The 17658-nt window shown below is 43.0% G+C and overlaps 1 protein-coding gene and 1 long non-coding RNA gene across 2 annotated transcripts in view; one reads left to right on the top strand and one right to left on the bottom strand.

Moving 5' to 3' along the window:
- The window catches only part of BATF (basic leucine zipper ATF-like transcription factor), a 43465-nt gene extending 27544 nt beyond the window's left edge, over positions 1 to 15921 (bottom strand). The window contains exons 1-2 of the mRNA XM_055538693.1: positions 15282 to 15921; positions 12875 to 12979 (exon numbers count right to left, since the gene is read on the bottom strand). Of these exons, the coding sequence (XP_055394668.1) occupies positions 12875 to 12979; positions 15282 to 15344 (168 nt within the window). The 5' untranslated portion in view covers positions 15345 to 15921. The remainder of the gene's footprint in view (positions 1 to 12874; positions 12980 to 15281) is intronic.
- LOC129621817 (uncharacterized) lies at positions 142 to 2045 on the top strand. Its single transcript, XR_008699705.1, has 2 exons — positions 142 to 336; positions 1726 to 2045. It is a non-coding gene; the product is annotated as an uncharacterized LOC129621817 (long non-coding RNA).
- Positions 15922 to 17658: the final 1737 nt, after the last annotated feature.

The following is a 17658-nucleotide window of genomic DNA, read 5'->3' as shown; positions in this document are numbered from 1 at the left end:
TATGAGAAACACTATAAGATGGCTCACTCAACATCTATCCTGAACTCCTTACCCCTGCTTTCCTCTAGAGAGGCTAGGAAAAGAATTCCTCAATTACCCAGCTTCCCCTGCAGCTAGATAGGACCATGTGACAGATTCTGACCAATGAGACATAAGCAGAAATACAGGGAGGGAGAGGATGAAGCTTCGCTTCCCCGGGGATAAAAGGGAAAGCCTCACCAGAAAAACGCTAACCTCTCTGGACACAGATTGATGCCTGGAGATTCAGGAGCCATCTTGCAGCCTTCGGGATGAAACCCCCCATCCTGAGAATGACTGCCCAAGAGAGAGAAGGAGGTTGGTTCTTTGATGACATTCTTGTACTATCTCTGGTCTGTCTACTTCTGAACTTCTTATTTGAGAAAAATCTAAAATACAAGTGGTGACTTGTTGATGCCTCTGCTGGATAGTTTTTCTGTAACTCCTGACACCTCAAGTTAGAAAGGATATCGTCCAGTTTTGAAAAACAAACTAATAATTTCCATCAACATCAAGGTCTGAACTGTTTTCTTTGGTTTTGTTTTAAGCTCCAGGTCTCTGGGACAGAGCGTCTGGGTATCTACTCACAAAATTGCCCCAGATTCACTCCACACATTCTACCACATGCATCAGACAGGCTTCTAAATGTCACCACTCCCCAATTCTCAGCCCTAGCTGCACACTGCAGTTTCCTGGAGAGCTTTTTTTTTTTTTTAAATCTTGATTCCTGGATTTTACCACTGAGAGGTTCCAATTTAGTTGTTCCAGTACTTGCCAGGTGAGCTTAATGAACAACTAGCTTGAGACGTATGTTCATAGTAGATTCTTCTTGAAAATAATAAAACAATATAAATATATACAGTTTGATGTTGTTAAATTTATGATATCATATTTATATATTTACTTATATTTTGTTTTATTAAATGTATTTATTGTGTAACATAGTATAAATAATATAAAGAACTTTAAAGAAGGAAGAGGATATTTCTAAGTCAAAATTTTTTCTAAAAGTAAATGGCTATTTAAGGCAAAGAGTCTTATAGTTGGTGAAAATTTCAAGTGGCCCAAAATAGTTCACTCTTATAGAAAGGCAAGAGGTAGAGGACTTATTGGAATCTCATTAATGATAACTTCATCAAATTATTTGTCCTATGGATTGTTAAGCTCGGTGAGGACAGGAGCCATCCTTGTCTTCACTGTTTCATTCTCAGTGAAGGACAAAACACGGTCTGGAGTGAAAGACAGTGTTTTGTCCTGGGACTGTGCCTGGCACACAGTGAAGTGATCAGTAAAATCATGTTTCTTGATTGCCAACTTGGAGTCTGTAAGAATTTACCAAAATCTGAGACCTGCATTTGAAGAGTCTGCTAAATTTGTGATATCCATGAAATTTTCCAGGGAGTGTTTAACCAAGCATTTAAGTACTTTTATTGCTTTTGCATTTAACTCTAGAAGAGTTACAAATGAGTGTTTGGTGGTGGTTTAGCCGGTAAGTTATTTCTGACTCCTGTGACCCCATGGACTGTAGCCCGCCAGGCTCCTCTGTCCATTGGATTTCCCAGGCAAGAATGCTGGAGTGGATTGCCATTTCCTTCACCAGGGAATCTTCCCGACCCAGGGATCGAACTCTGGTATGCTGCATTGCAGGTGGATTCTTTATCAACTGAGCCATCAGGGAAGCAGATTCTTTTTTTTTTTTTTTTTAAGGCCTGCTTAGCCACATTGTTGTTCCCCAGACTGAAGCTGTGGAGTGGAGGCAGCTGAATTACAGCACTATCAGAACCCTGCATGCAGTTTCCCTGGCCTCAACTTGACCTGTCCCAACCAAACGAAGCAAAGGAGACCTGACCAACTGTAGTGAAAAACCCAGCCAGGGAAACAGCGTTCTTAAAGTTTGTATAACCAACTGGAAAGAAGGGCATACATTTTCACATATGATCTACTTCTGATATCTTCATGTGATTGATTTATAGGAAAATACTGGCCTCTCTGCATTAAACAAATAAAATCTTCTCTCCAATGCAAAACTGACAAATGCGCTATTGCTTTCTTTTGACATTTGCGCTCGAATTATTTCTCAAACAGCCCAGTGAAGTGTAATTGCTTTACATTTGTGGATTAGAATTTAGGTTCAGATATATCTGCCCTCTCCCTGTCCCCACTGGATTTGAATTCATTTTACTGAGGCCCCCACCCCCACCCCATCTGGTTCCTGCTCCCTGGGGCACAATGGCCTTTTTTCCTGAGTTCCTTCCTCTTCTTGAGCTCACAGTCCTGGGCCCCACAAGGCATCTTTCTGACCCTTGACAGGCCCCACAGAGTTTGACCTGAAGGCTCTGCAGATAGCACTCTCTCCCGAGATCTTCCCGGGCTCCTTACAATGACTCATATTTGATTTCAGATGTCAGGCCCTCAGAAGGACCTTCCTTGACACCATTCCCAGCCCAGTCCTTAAGTCACTGTTAACACTGCACCATTTGCTTTCCTTTGAAGCCCTCCTCACTGTGTGTGATTAGTGAGATAGTAAATAACAATTGGTCAGTTGATTTTCCAGTGTGACTTCTGATTGAATGTAAGGTCCCTGAAATCAGGGACTTAGTCTGTCTTGTCCCTGCTGAACTCTCATCACCTAGGAAAAAAAAAAATGCCCATAGGAGGCATTTCATATATACTTATACAGCAGAAAGAATCATTTCTGTCGACATGAGCTCCAGTACTAGGAATATGGCCTTTGTTTTTGTCATTTTCTGGACTACCGCACCCTCTTAGCAATAGGCATATTTTTGTGTCCGCTGAGTAACTGGAAAATATTTTAGTAACAGGGTCATCTCGTGCAGGTAATTGCCTTCTAGCACCAGGAATCTAGCCCCCTCTAGTTGGCTCTGAACTTAATCTTTACTCGTGAATTTCCTAAGAGCCTTAGGTCATCCTCCTTGGTTCCCTTCAATCTAGTGTGACCAGATGTTTACTGGGACACTCCCAGTTCATAGTATTGTCCTCATGTAATTTTTTACTAGTGGCTCTTTTCACTCTCAAAAATGTCCCTGTTTGGAAGATAAATTATGAGATCTTCTGCCAAAGGCTTTCTCCTAAATTCTAACTCAGGGATACCCTCACTGTTCTCATCCTCTGTCCACCAGAATTCACTCAGGGTCTATTTGATCATTTTCTTACGTTTTTTAATAAAAAAACATACAATATAAATATATTAAAGATATATTTTTAAAAAGTATACCCACCCATGATTCTAGTCCTCTAAACACAACCCTTTTCATTTGTACATGTTGCCATCTTGTCCTTTTTAACAAATAATAGCAGCCAAAACGTCCAGCAATTAGAAAGCCATGTAAGGCAAACAGTTGATCATCTGTTTGTTGATACAACCATTACAATAATAATTATGGTGATTTTTGGAAGTGTGACAAAATTATTATGACAGAAAAGAAAAGACAAATTTGTATATATACTTAGAGTATACTTACAAAATCACCATAATTATTATTTTAATGGCTACATCAACAAAAGGATGGTCCACAGTTTACCTTATGTGGTTTTCTAATGCTGGAGATTTTGGTTGCTGTTGTAAATAATGGTGTAGTGAACATCTTGCAGTCCTTGGTTAGTATTTTTATAAAAGGTTGTGTAAGATATACAGTGTCATCGGCCTTGAATCTATATATTAATTATTACAACGACATTGTCAGGATTTAGGTGTTGTAATTTTAGGTGTTTTTGTTTTTGGGTTTTTTTTTGGCCTTTCTGCATGGCACTGGGGACCTTAGTTCCCCAATCAGGGATCAAACCCATGCCCCCTGCAGTGAAAGTTCAGAGTCTTAACCACTGGACTACCGAGAAAGTCCCAAGTGTTGTAATTTTAAATAATTTATTTTGCTAACAAACTTTTGGAAAGTTTCTTAATTTCATTATAATGTTACAGGTTATTGATTACTAAGAAGAAATAAATTTCTATATATGTATTCCCTAGTATAGCATTCTCAACCAAGGAAAATTTTGACCCCCCAAGGAACATTTGGGAAGATTTAGAAATATTTCTGATTTTCATAAGCAGAGGGGCAAGGTGGTGCTACTGGCATCTAGTGGGTAGGTTTTAGATTTTACAATCCTGGAGACCAACCCCCTCCCACACACACAACAAAGAACTGTCCAACTCAAAACGTCAATATTGCCGAGGCTGGGAAACCCATGGTGTGTATTGTTTTCACAATCAGAATAGAAAATTGGGCTATGTTCATTTCAGTAGGAAAAAGCATTACGTAAGCTTTCTGTTCATAGCCTGTGCCCACTTACCTACTGGCATCTTGAGGTTTTTCTTAAAAAGGCTGTTCTTTCTATACTGTAAGTATTAAATCTGAATTTATTTAATTTGACAGAAATATTCCCCTAGTATGTCATTGTCCTTTTGATTTCGGATTACACCTTTAAGATCTTTTTTAAAATAAATGAACCTTGACTTCCCTTGTGGTTGAGTGGCTAAGACTCTGAGCTCCCAATGCAGGAGACCCGTGTCCAGTCCCTGGTCAGGGAACTAGATCCCTAAGACCCAGCACAGCCAAATACATAAATAAAATAATGGAACTTTTCAATTTAGCCCCTTTCAACCTGGGACTCTCTGCCTTTCTGGTCTCTTACTATGTGGTTGGGCTCTGTTGCTGAACAGTGTCTGGACTGTTCACATGTCCTGGTTAATGGCCTACTTCTTAACTCACCCGTTGCAAAAGGACGTGTGAGAGCAACACCATCTGCAGAGCAAAGTCCTGCTCAGCAAAGTGGCACAAAAACAAAAGCAAGTGGTGGGAAGGCAAGAGGTTTCGTTTCTTGGGTGTCCTTGAGGAAAACAGCAGCGTCAACAGTAATACACACAGCAGGGTGACCTGGAGCAACTCTGAGTTTCTTTTTAATTCTGCGATTCCATCAAGAAGGGGACATGACCACAGTTATGGTTAGTCCCTCTACAAACTCCCGTATGGACCATGGCAGGGTCCCCTACAGGTACTCCGCATTCTGAAGGGGACTTTGTCCTGTGGAACCAGTCTATGGAATCCCCCTAGGACTCGGGGGGCCTGACTGAGTCCTACAGAGGAAATGGAGAAAACCCCAGAGCAGCTTGGGGTTTGGTGAGACTCCCTCATCCTTTCCAAGAGAAAGTAGTCTGGTAGCCACTGAAAACAGCTTCATGAAGACTTCAGCTGAGTGGCTGCCACCAATTTCTGACTGGGACATGTAATCGCTTTCAGACAGAAATTCCTTATACTGCCGAATACGCCTGCTGACCATAACCACACTGACCGCTGATTAGTAGGACAAGAAGTTAGCGGGGTGTGAATTCCTCCATGTGTTTTTCCTTCCCAAATGAGAATCGTCAAATTTTTATTGCAGATTTTTTAAATGGTACACATTTATTATAATAAAAAGAACTACAGAAAAGTACCAGGAGTAAGGTGACTTATTCAAATCTCAACCACATAGAAGAATCCACGGTTAGCATTTTAAAGACTGTTCTTCCAGACATCTCTTTATGCATGCAAACATGCCCCCAAACCACAACTTTTACATCAAGAGGATTATACTCTGCATATTCTTTGTCACTTGCTTTGTCACTCAATGCCATGTCATTAACATCTTTCTGTGTTGATAAATACAGATCCACTTAGTCATTTTTAGTGCTAGCATAGAATTCTAGTGTATGAATGTGTCATAATATACTTATCTCCATAGCTGGGCATATGTCCAATTTTAGAGTATTGATAAAGTGTATGCTGCTGCTGCTAAGTCTCTCCAGTCGTGTCTGACTCTGTGCGACCCCAGAGACGGCAGCCCACCAGGCTCCCCCGTCCCTGGGATTCTCCAGGCAAGAACACTGGAGTGGGTGATAAAGTGTATACTGTTCACAAATAATGATGAATTGGCCATCTTTGTGCATCATTGTTTCTTCAAACTCCTGTAGGTGGAATTGCTCCACCAAAGAGCAGGATGTTAATATTTATTGCTACACAGCTTTCTTTAAAAATGGTCTCAATGGCTTTGATCTAGTGCTTACTTTCTCAGCTAGGCCTACCTAATGGTGGAGGAGAAAAAGTGTCAACTTTGGAGGATGGTGCTTAAAGAACAAAAGAAAAAAATTCAGGAAGGGGTTCAAGGAGGATCAGTCTTCACAAGAGTCCAAAGGAAGAGGCTGTGTTGCCTAGTGGTTAGGAAGATGGGTTCTGAAGTCAGACAGACCTAGTTACAAAATGTGTGACCTTGGACAAGTTACTTAACCTAATACAGGAATGACAAAATAAGGTTTTTGTGCAGATTAAATGAGACAACTGCAGGTAGAGCACATAACGCACAGTGCCTGGTATATAGTTGTGTGTTCAATTAATATGTTTTTAATAAAAAGAAGTTCAGAGCAGTAAAGGCATAAGAGAAATGTCCTCTCCATGGATAGTTCACTGATTTTACACTGAACTTCTTTAGGCTGGAACCAGCAAGAACATTCTTTCTGTGGTTTTCATTTTGCTTTATTTTTTTTTACCTATGACTTCTCTATACCAATAGAACTTATGGTATAATCTCCTAGAGGGAGGAAAAAAAAAAAAAAAACTGATAGAATGAAAAAGAACCATAAACAGCCTTCTTGCCCAGGCCTTACCAGAAGACCAAGAACAACACTCTTCATCTAAGGAGGCCCGGGAAGTGAGCATCTCTGCTGAGCTTTGCTTCTTCCATTACTTAATTTTCCTCCAATTATAAAAACTTTATTTCTCATAGCATCAGCTTAATTTCAGACATAATTTACCCCCCTGATATTTGCTATATATGACATTAAAGATCTACCCTGGACCTGTAAATCTTTCTCTTTTTTTTAGACTAGTGTGAGATCTTCCACACTAGAGGCTGCCCCAGGCAAACACCCATCCCTCCTCCAATCTAAGTATCTGAAGTTCCAGCTTCCAGATCTGACCCTGTAACTCTGCTTTGCTTCCAGCTCCATCCTCAAGGCCAGATCTGACTTGTCAACATCATAGCTCTGGGCTAATATTACTGCCTCTCCATCGCCTCTTCTACTCTCAGCCTTTTCGTGAACACAGCTTCTCAACTGATCTCAATGCTCTTTCCCACTGACCTGGGACACAGGCTCAAAATCCTTCCTGCTACAAGGCACCAGAGTATCCGACAATTACCAAGATAACCACACAAATGAAACTGATTCGCTGTCCCTTACAGTGGCTTGTTTAGTGCTGGAGACCTAAAGATTCCTCATTAGAAATCCCAATTGACTGTTGTCCCGAAGGACTGAGATATTTATGCACGATGTTCAGGGATAAAACATCACAGTGGAAGACTTTTCAATGTTTGAGATCAAATTAGAAAAGAAATCATTCTAATGCACATGTAATAATGATCTATATTGGGAATTTAATATCTATATTATATAAATAAAAGCACATAATAAAAACATCCAAACTATATAAAAAAGTAGAAAAACACAAAGTATCTCTCTTCTGCTTTAGACCTTTTGTCCTACTTTCAGAAATATGTATCATTAGCAATTTTGGGGGAAAACCTACTTGAAAATTTTTAAGCTTATATGCATATGTACATATATGTTTTTATTTTCGTTAAAAATATGCATGGAAGAAAACTATACTCCAGATTCATACTTATTCACTTAAGAGTATAGAAGCTTGATAATCTTTTCAGAGTAGCACATTCAGATTTAACTTGTTATTTTAATACCTTCGTGGTATTCCACCGAATAAACCAACTCTAGTTTATTGAATGAGTCTCTTACTGATGACCATTTAGCTTGTTTCCTGTCTTTGCTATGACAAGCAATGCAGCGAGGATTATATCTACATGTACATAATTGTGTAATCCGTGAATATGTTTGTAAACAGATTCCTAGATGTAAAATCGCCAACTTACCGTGTGTGCGCACTAGTAACTTTGAACATGGTCAAATTGCTCCCTAATGGAGTTGCACCAATTTATGCTTCCAATACCTGCTTCACCATCATCTTGGCAACATGGTCTTTTAGCAACATTTTCTGTCTTTGTCAGTCTGGCAGAGAATGTAACTGTTGCTTTAACTGTCATTTTCCTAACTGAGGTCTAGCAGCTTTTCTGTATTTATTTGCCATTTATTTTTCTCTTTCTATAAATTGCCTATTCTTCTTATTATTCATTTTTTCTTTTGTTTGTAGATCATTTTCTTATTCATAAAGGCTCTCGTATATTAAGCAAATATGCCCTTTTTTGGTCATATGTGTTGCAGGTATTTTTCTCAGTCTTCACTTGCTTTTGATTTTGCATATTAGGTACTTTGAACTGTATAGACATTTTCACTTATGTATAAAATACACTTTTTATTGATAAATGTGTATCAATCTTTCCCTTTATGGCTTCAGGGTTTTTCATTTTACCTGGAAGACTTAATTCCAAGATAAATGTTTTTAATGCTAATTCTTCAAATTTATTTAATTTTTTTCTATATTTAATCTATATGCATTGTAAAAGAAGTGAAGACTCTAGCTTTTTTTTTTTTTTTCAGATGACCAACCAGTTTTCCCAACACAATTTATTGAGTACTTCATTTTTCTCTTGTTTCAAGTGCCATCTTAGACATTTTGCATTTTTACTTGTGTCTTAGGAACTAACACAAATTTGAGTCTATTTGTCTTTGAGTCTATTTGTATTTGGGTCTCAAATTTGAGTTTGTTTGGAGGTCTACTTCTATGTTCTGTTCTGTCCAATATTCTATCTTTTCCACATTGTTTTGATTTCTATATTTATAATTCATTTTAATATTTTATTCAGCTAATTGTCTCTAATTACCCTCTTTTTTTAGAATTTTCCTAGAAATTCTCACATGGTTATTTTTCACAAGGTATTTACAATATCTAATTTAATTTCCTCCAATACTCAGAAAATCCTATTTTATTGAGATCACATTAAATTAGATAAATTTCTAAATTAACTTAAGGAAAATTGCTATCTTTATATAAGACATATTTTTTCAATTATTTGAAATTTTAAAAATCACCTAGAATAATTTTGAAGCTTAAAACAATTAAACCCTGTATTTTTTTGTTAAATTTATTCCTTCTTTCCATTTGCTGTTCTTGGTATTGTAAATAGAATCTTTCTTTCTATTAAATTTTTTAATCTAATTTGCATAAGAAAAGTTATTACTTTTTGTGTTAACTTTGAAAGCTGACTGGGTTCTTGTTATTTTTAATAGTTTTTAGCTGATTATCTTAGATTCACTTATTACTTTTGAAAGTGAATGGCTCAAGATATGACTTTCTCCTTTTTAATCAATACCTATTCTATGCCTAACGGACTCTATACTTGACTGCGGGAGAAAATGAACTGAGTGTGCGGAGTGCTGTGTGAGACACCAACCAAATGAGAATTAAAACAGAATGTGGGGGAATTCCTTGGTAGTCCAGGGTTTAGAACTCTGAGCTTCAACTGCAGGGGGCACAGGTTCAATCCCTGGTCAGGGAACTAGAATCCCACATGCCACGAGGTGCAGCAAAACAAACAAAAAGACAGAACGTGGATACTGTTGATATTAAGCTTATGAAAAGGAGCTCCTCCTGATCTGGCTTATATGAGTGGTAGTCAAGGCCAGAGATGTTATCACATTGGCATGAGGTTAAACTGCTTGTTGAAAGCATCAGCTTCCCTACTCTGCTATTTTAAAAGCAATCTACACACAGAGTGTTGATGCAAACCACTTATAGGATAGATACTGAAAATGCTAAATAATAGGTATTCCTCTCTCTCACTGGAGAAACAGAATAATTTTTTTGCTATTTTAAGAGAAATACTAGTGACAAAGTTGAAACCAAGAAATCAGTTGTTACCCCAGCATCTAAGAGGCTAGCATACTAATACAAAGGTGGTCCTTATTTAGGACCACAGTACTTTCTAAACCCTGGTCTTTTACATCTTGTTAGGTGAGTCCTATGGCTGTGTCTTTGGGCCAGAGAATGGGTCCAGAGCCTCAACATGTGGAGACAAGCATGGAAAGGAATCAAGGGCAAACCACCCACCCAACCCTAAGAATGCTGGTGATAAATAGAAGGCTTTCTACCTGAATCACAAACATGATTAAGGGGATAATGGATGCAGAAGATGGGTGATTATTGTCTGAGAGGAAATGAACATTTCAGATCACAATCAAGCTCTCTGTTTGACGGTGGCAGATTTGTATGTTGCTGCCAAATTTCAGATCACAGCCAAACCCTCTGCTTGATGGTGGCAGATTTATATGTTGCTACCAAAAGTTTCTGCCCAAAGTCAAGAAACATAAGTCACACTGGTTGCAACACTCAGGCTTGCTGTATAAACTCTGAGGTGTTCTACTCACTGGTCAAAAAGTGAAGGTGAATGCCATGGTGCTCAGAAGAAAGGAGTGGGGAGGAGTCTGTGTCCAGGTATGGCAAAGATGAGAACATTCTAGAGACTGAGGCCAGGGTTTTGAGTGTGGACATGGTGACTACATGACTTGGGTCTCCATGGACCCCCAAACCCGAGAGCGTATCTTGGTATACTAGTATAATCAGATGGGCTATATATCTTCTGGCTCAAACTCTTTTCTTGCAAAGAGAGGCAGCAGAGTCAGTGTTGAAAACCTGGCCATAGCAAGGAAGCATGCATATCACCCTCACTGATATGTCCCCAGCGAGTTGAAAAAAGCCCAGAGGGTTGAGTTCCCAGGGAGACAGTGGCACAGCTCGAGTTAGGGAAGACTCCTCTGCTCCTATCGGGAGGTAGAGGGCTCTCCATCACTAGGCATGACAGGCATACTTTGGGGATCATGTCCAGAGGGTGTTGTAGAGATTCTTGAGCATCAAAAGTGTGTCCGAACTTTCCAGCCTTTAAAAAATCTTTCAGCCCTGAGATCCTGTGGTTTATATATAAATATAAGTCCAGGTGCATAAAACTTTAGCTGTAGTCATCTTATTTCTTATAATGATAACTATCATTAATATTACTCTTATTATACTTAAAATTTTTGAATAGTTATGATATGCCTAGGAGGACTGAGCTTGAGCTGTTTATATGCACTCCATCTATGAGGTAGTCATCGTCCCATTTTCCTGATAAGGGAACCGCAACTAAGGGAAGTAAAGGACATCTCTGCAGCCTAAGGTGGGTCATACAGACACTGAATGGCAGAACTGGGACTCACACCATGTCCTCATGACGGCGGCACTGCTAAGCAATACATAATTTCCTTTTTAAAAAATATTTCAAACTTATAAAGCCTATAGCAGATTTCCAGTTTCAGAACATTGTCTACTTATACCAAAAGATAGACTTTATCCTTACTAATTTTATTTATTTGTTCATTTGCTTGTTCTAAAGAATATTGAATAAGAATCAGACGCTGATGGAGGCAAAGTGAGCAATCATAGATTTTTCAAGCCTAAAAGAGTAAATTGGAGTGTCATGAGCCCCTAAGCCATGGTGAAATCATGGAGAACATATCAGCAGCAGGGCCACCACCAGGTTAACATTTAGACTACTGATCACAATTACCAAAGAGAACAGGCTTAGTGTTCATTCATTCTTTCTTTCAACAATTATTCATGAGTGTAAAACCACGTTAGTATGCATTGGAAGACATGTTGAATACGTTTCAAATAAAACACGAGCAACCAATCAGAGATCTTCACACTACCTGCTCTCTGCTTCCTTACAAAGTTAAAAAGGGTATCTTTTTACCTAAAACTGCACCTTACTTTTCCTTGATGGGATTAACACATTTATTCTTTAACTGACCAGTTACCAGGCTAATCTTTCAAGTAAACATAAGCATATTCATTTTTGATGCCAATTCCCCTTTTTATCATTGGAATGAATTCCCAGGATGCTAGGGGTCTGGGAATGGTGTGGGGTTGGCGGAAGCACGGGGAAGGATGAGAAAGGACAGTGTTGCTAGAGGAAGGGCTGATGGGATAGAAGAGAAAGGAGCTAGTGGAATAAGGGTTGATTGAAAAGGAGCAAATTAAAGGGCAGGGTGAAGAGAGGCAAGGTGGTAAGGTGAGGGAGATGAGGAGAAGGCTTTTCTGTAAGAAGCACACAGCCACGATTTGTAAACACTGACCAGAATCTTGTGCTGCTGAAAGAAATGCAGTTCTGATCACCCAAGGCCCCTGCTCAAGCCAGGGGTCAGGGCTTCCCTAGAAAGTGCAAGACTGGAGGCAACTCAGTCAGGATGATAACTGTGCCAGACACGTGCACTTGGAACTGTTATCATTCACAGGCCATCGTGGGATACCATCAAAATAGAAATTTTGAAATCAAACCTTAATAATGTTCAGAAAAGAAGTTGTGGGGTGCAGCACCCTGTGGACCTCATTGTCCCAAATGCAGGGCCCGGAGTGGCCACCCCGCTGGCCTCCCAGGGGATGGGACTATATACATGTGTTCCTAGCACTGTGAGATGATAGACCCCCCCAAAGCACATAACACCTTCTGAACTGCTCCCAAAAGCAATCGTGACTTCTGCTGCCTGGGTCCACGCAGGATGGAGCTCTCTGAGGTTGTCCCATCCCTGAGCAGGTGGATCTGCCTTCCACCAGCCTCTGGGCTGCCACACTCAGCACCTTTCCTCCACATGCCATCCTGGGGCTCATTTCTCTTTCAGCCTCCTGGCCCCTTTCCTGCGACAGAATCTTCACACACCCACTCCACCTGCATCCCTCACCCCTCCACTGACACCCCACATACACATCTCCACACAGGCAGACTCAAGGCTCCGTCCTGGCATCCCCAGGTTGGTGGGGAGCAAAGCCTACAGCCCAAGAGGATGAAGAGAGGTCTGAACACTCACCAGGTGGAGGGTGTCGGCTTTCTGTGTCTGCCTCTGCCGGCTCTTCTGGGCGGCGATGCGATTTTTCTCCCTTCTCTGAACCTTTCTCACATCATCAGATGAGTCCTGGGGAGCAGAGATGATGAAAATTAGGGGAGTCTACTCCTCTCTTCTGAGCTGAAGCCGCCTCTCATGGTGTTTGGTATCCTGCCGTCCACTCTTCCATTTCTTCATCATTATTTGCCTGTCCACACCCTGGTGACCAAAACGCTGAACCCAAAAGGGAACTCTTCCCCACACTCTGTGAAACTCTCTTGTGTCTCTGTAGCTTTGGCCAGAAGATACAGGAAGAGGGCAAAAGAGCTTGAGGCCTCAGGAGGGCTGTATTTGGAAAAAGATGGTTAAGGCGATGAAGTATGTTTCATCACCTCTCCTGTTCAGGGCTGCTCCACCCTTACTCTGTTACTTCTGGCCTAGAACCTTCTTGTTTTTATTTTTGTTTTTTCCTAAAATGTTGTTGAGCACTCGCTATGTGCTTGCTTCTGTGCAAGTGTTTTTCCCTGAGGTGCTCTTGTTGAACCCCCTGATTTGGTGAAGTTGATGTGAGTATTTGCATCTTACATGGGGGAGCGAAGGCTCAAAGAGCTTGCCCAGGAGCTCACAGTACTCTGGCAAGTTGCATCCTCGAGTGCTGTCTGATGCCTCTCCAAGCCACTCCCTCACCCACTACCAACTACTTCTTCCCTGGTGTGACCCCTTGGGGCTTCTGTTTCCTACACCCCCGCCCCCGCCCCAGTATGAGGTCCCCATCCCAGATCTGCCTCTTTGTCCCCTGCATTCCCTTCCTTATGCTCAGTGTCCCTGACATCCCCCAGGGTGCCCTGAGCACAAGCCCTAGTACAAATTGGAGACCAGGAACAGTTTTAATGATGGAGATGACCTGGCCCTGGCAGATAGGAGACGGGTGCTTAGAAGGACCTGGGGACCTTTGGTGTCATCTGAGTGCCTCCCACAGATGGGCATGTGCTCTACTTGGGCAGAGAGGTTAGCTCTAGCTTTGCCCAGACGCTACAGGGTAAGTGTAGAAGTTTGACCGAAGCCCTCCTGCACCCCCAGTTCTGTGCCGTCTCACATCCCTGCAGGCTAGTGGGACACAGTTCCCAGGACAAGAGTCTGCCCTCCCAAGCATATGTCTCACCAACGGGCCCAGTACTTCCAGGCCATTGCAGTCAGAGGGCAGTGGGTTAGATAGGAAGGAAGTGCTCTTCCTCTCAGGGGTTTGGGGAGCCGGGTTACCATGAAAGCTGTGAGTAATTTCCTTCCTAAGAAGAGCACAGACTTCCAGGCGGTCTGAACAGCTCGATTTGGTCTCGAGCCGAGGACTGGCTTGTCTGTCCTCTAGAGGTCTCCACGAAGGCTCCTTCCTACCTGCCTCTCTTCTGTCAAGTACTGATGACAGAAGCTGTGGTATATGTTTGTATACTTGTATTCGGGCTGCAGCTTTTTCAAGGCCCTCTCGGACACCCGTGCGAAGGAAAGAAGGCAGTTTTTAAACCCCGAGTTGGAGAAGACATTGTCCTCCACCGTTGTACTGGATGAGCAGGGAGAGGGCTTCCTGGGGAGAGGGCTGTCAAGCAATGTGATGAGGAGAAAGCCCCGGGAGATGGGAAGCAGCCAGTATGCTCGTGGTGTTTTGTTTTGTTTTTCTTTTCTTTGAGTAACCCTCAAGTTGAAAATTTTTGAGTTGGAAGTTACAATCTTAGACACCCAGAATCTCCACCCTCACCTCTCTAGTTTCCCCAGAGCTGAGCTACAAGGGAATAATTTCAAGTGCCCAGAACCATCTCCTGATTCATTTCTTTCCTCCTCCAGCCCCCCTTCCCCCATCCTGTGCCAGCAACAGGTTCTGTGCTAGGAGGTAAGATAGATCCTTCCGAGCTGGCCTGGGGTCCTCCTCCTTCTAACTTGCCTCCCCCCACCCCATCCCTTTCCTCTCCTCTTCTGCTGGCTGTCTCCTGGGCAACCATCTAGCTTTCAGGGTGTGCGTGCCCTCAGCCCGCATCAACGCTCCACCCCACTCACTCTGCTACAGCCTTGGAGAGAGGTAGACTCTCTCTTCTGAGAGACCAGAGTTCTTTGGTGCCCATTCCCCTGGGCTTCCTAGAAAGCTTCCTGGGATGGGACCCCAGGTGAGGTGAAGGCGATGGGTACCATTAGGGGACACGGAGAGCATCCTCTTGCAGGAGGGGCGGAAGGTTGAGGGTCTCCGCCTGAGACGCACAGCTTCCTTGCAGCCCTTGAGTCTAACAGGATGCTCCAGCCATCTCCTGGCCCCTCAGCGTCCCTGGGCAGAGGCCCAGGAAGCCTGGCCCTCTTCCTGCTGCCCCGGAGAATCAGGAGGGAGGAGGAGGGAAAGGCAGGACCCTACCTGTTTGCCGGGGGGTGGAGAGCGGCTGAAGCTGGAGTCGCTGCTGTCGGAGCTGTGAGGCATGGCCGCAGTCTTCCGGGCTCTCCACGCAGCCCCAGGCGCCTCGGGGCTCTCCTGTCACCAGCTGGCCTCCCTTCCTGACTGCTCCCCCCAGGCCAGCAGCCCACCCCCCTCCTCAGGGCCCTCCTCTGCCCGCCTTGCCGCTGCCCCTGACCCCTGCGTCCTCCTCGCTCCGGGGTGCAGAGGCTCTGCTCCCCACAGGGACATGTCGCTTGCCTTGGGGCTCGCGCCCTCTCTCTTGTGGTTTCTGGTAACGCCTGGAAGTCACATGGGCGGAAACTTAAGTTAGAAGTTAAATTGAGAGAAAATACATATCTGGGAAAAGACCCACAGAATTATTTGAAAGAAAGAAAAGACCAAAAAAAAAAAAGATACACAAAACCCCAGATGCCTTCCGACAGTTTGAAAGGCAGAACAGCTCACTTCAATTGATGAAGATAAAAAGAGAAAAACAGCCCAGGGAGGGAAAAACCCTAGCCAGAATTAGCAAGTCCGTCTTCTGTCAACATGGGCAGAAAGGAGAGGACAGCAAGGAAAGAGTTTCCATTGTCACCCGACTTGATTTTTAAACTGAAATGAAAGCAACGGGCTGGGATTTCTTTCTGGTTTTTCAGCAAAGCGGCTGCCTGTCCTGTCTTGCGGGGGGGCCTTCTCTGTTTCTCCTGCCTTGGGGTGGGCTGGGGTGAAGGGCCCCAAGGGCTCAGACCTTTCCAGACAGACAGAAGGGGTGGTGGTAGGTCTGAAAGCCACAGGGGCTAGCCTGGAATCGATGTTCTAAGCATTTATTCATCGCTTATGCCTCTTGGCAGGTGCTCTCTCTAGAGGAAAGATGCTTCCTGTGTTGAAGGTCTTTCAGGGGATCCGGGTCAGCCTGGAATCTTAGTGATTCATGAAGGTCCCAAGGTCAGAGCCCAAAGTGTAGGAACAGCTGAACACACACACAGCCACAGAAATGAGCACTGTACTTGGAGTTGAAATAATCAGGATTTGAAATCTCCCTCTATCCCTTAGTATGTCTGTGGCCTTGGATAGCTTACTCATTTATCTGTAAATAAGGGTGATAAAATCTTCTCTGCCTACCTCTCAGGGCTGTTTCAAGAAGGAAATAAAAATGGATTACAAAGCCCCAGCAGACTGTAAACTATGCCATGAAGACAATTGTTAGTTGTAGTGCCACTTGACCTGTTACATACATGTTTGATAAGTTCTCAATAAGCAATTCCCCACACACCTAGGCATTCGAGCTTTCAAAAAATGTCTTGTCTTATTCCCCATACGGCTCCAAGCTAAATATTTGCCTTGCTTAGTCCTCACTGAAAGGAAGTATGGCCCCTGAGGGATGTTGTGTCCACTGGCTGAATTTCTGCCCTAAGACAATACTGTCCTAGAGGTAAATTGAGCAAAACAAAATCCCTTCCCCCATGGAAGTTGTATTTGAGTGGGGGGAGCAGACTGTAAACAAAGCAATTAATATTTAACACAGCAGAAGGTGACAAGGGGCATGGAAGAAAATAAAGCAGGTATGGGGTGGGGAATTCAGGGGGTCAGTGGGTTGCTCTTTCTGCAGGGTGGTTGGAAAAGGCCTTCCTGAAAGGGAGACAAGTGAGCAGAGCCCTGAAGGGAAGGAGGGAGTGAATGGTGTGGGTGTCTAGGGGAAGAACATTCCAGCAAGGACCTGAGGTGGGAGAGGAACAGCAGGGAGGCCAGGGGAGCTGGAGTGAAGAGCTGTGAGTGGTAGGAGGTGAAGTCAGTGAGGTACCAAGCATTTACATCGGCCTCAGAGGCCACTGTAAGGATTTTGGCTTTTGTTCTGAAAGAGATGGGGAGCTCCCAGAGGACCTTCCCTCCCACTTGGACGCTGTGATTCTCTACCTCAGCCACTGTCTGTTCCCAGCACTCATCTAACTTAGTAATTATTTACTTTGTTTTCTCCGGGTGTTCCCTCTTTGGAAGGTGAGTGCCATTTGTGAGTTTCATTCAACAAGTGTTTATTGAGCACCTACGCTGTCCCCAGTTCTAAGTAAGGATATAGTTAGTATTTTGACTGTTTCTCTGAATGAGATGGTGAATCCGTTTGTTTTGCTGCATGAAAAACCACACACAAAAAAAGAAATCTCAGTGGCTTAAAACAACAGCCATTTAGTCAGCTTTCGAGTGAGAGGATCATCTGGAATATTCCCCCTGGGAGCTGGGGGGTCTCAACAGGACCTCATCATGTGTCCTCATATACCCAGTAGGTTGGCTGATTATCGGCTGGTCTAGGACAAACTTGTCCAGGACAGTTCTGCTTCACATGGCTTCTCATCCCTCAACAGGC

Source organism: Bubalus kerabau, chromosome 10, assembly GCF_029407905.1.
Source record: "Bubalus kerabau isolate K-KA32 ecotype Philippines breed swamp buffalo chromosome 10, PCC_UOA_SB_1v2, whole genome shotgun sequence".
Classification (NCBI taxonomy): domain Eukaryota; kingdom Metazoa; phylum Chordata; class Mammalia; order Artiodactyla; family Bovidae; genus Bubalus; species Bubalus kerabau.
This window is presented reverse-complemented; position numbering and strand designations above follow the sequence as displayed.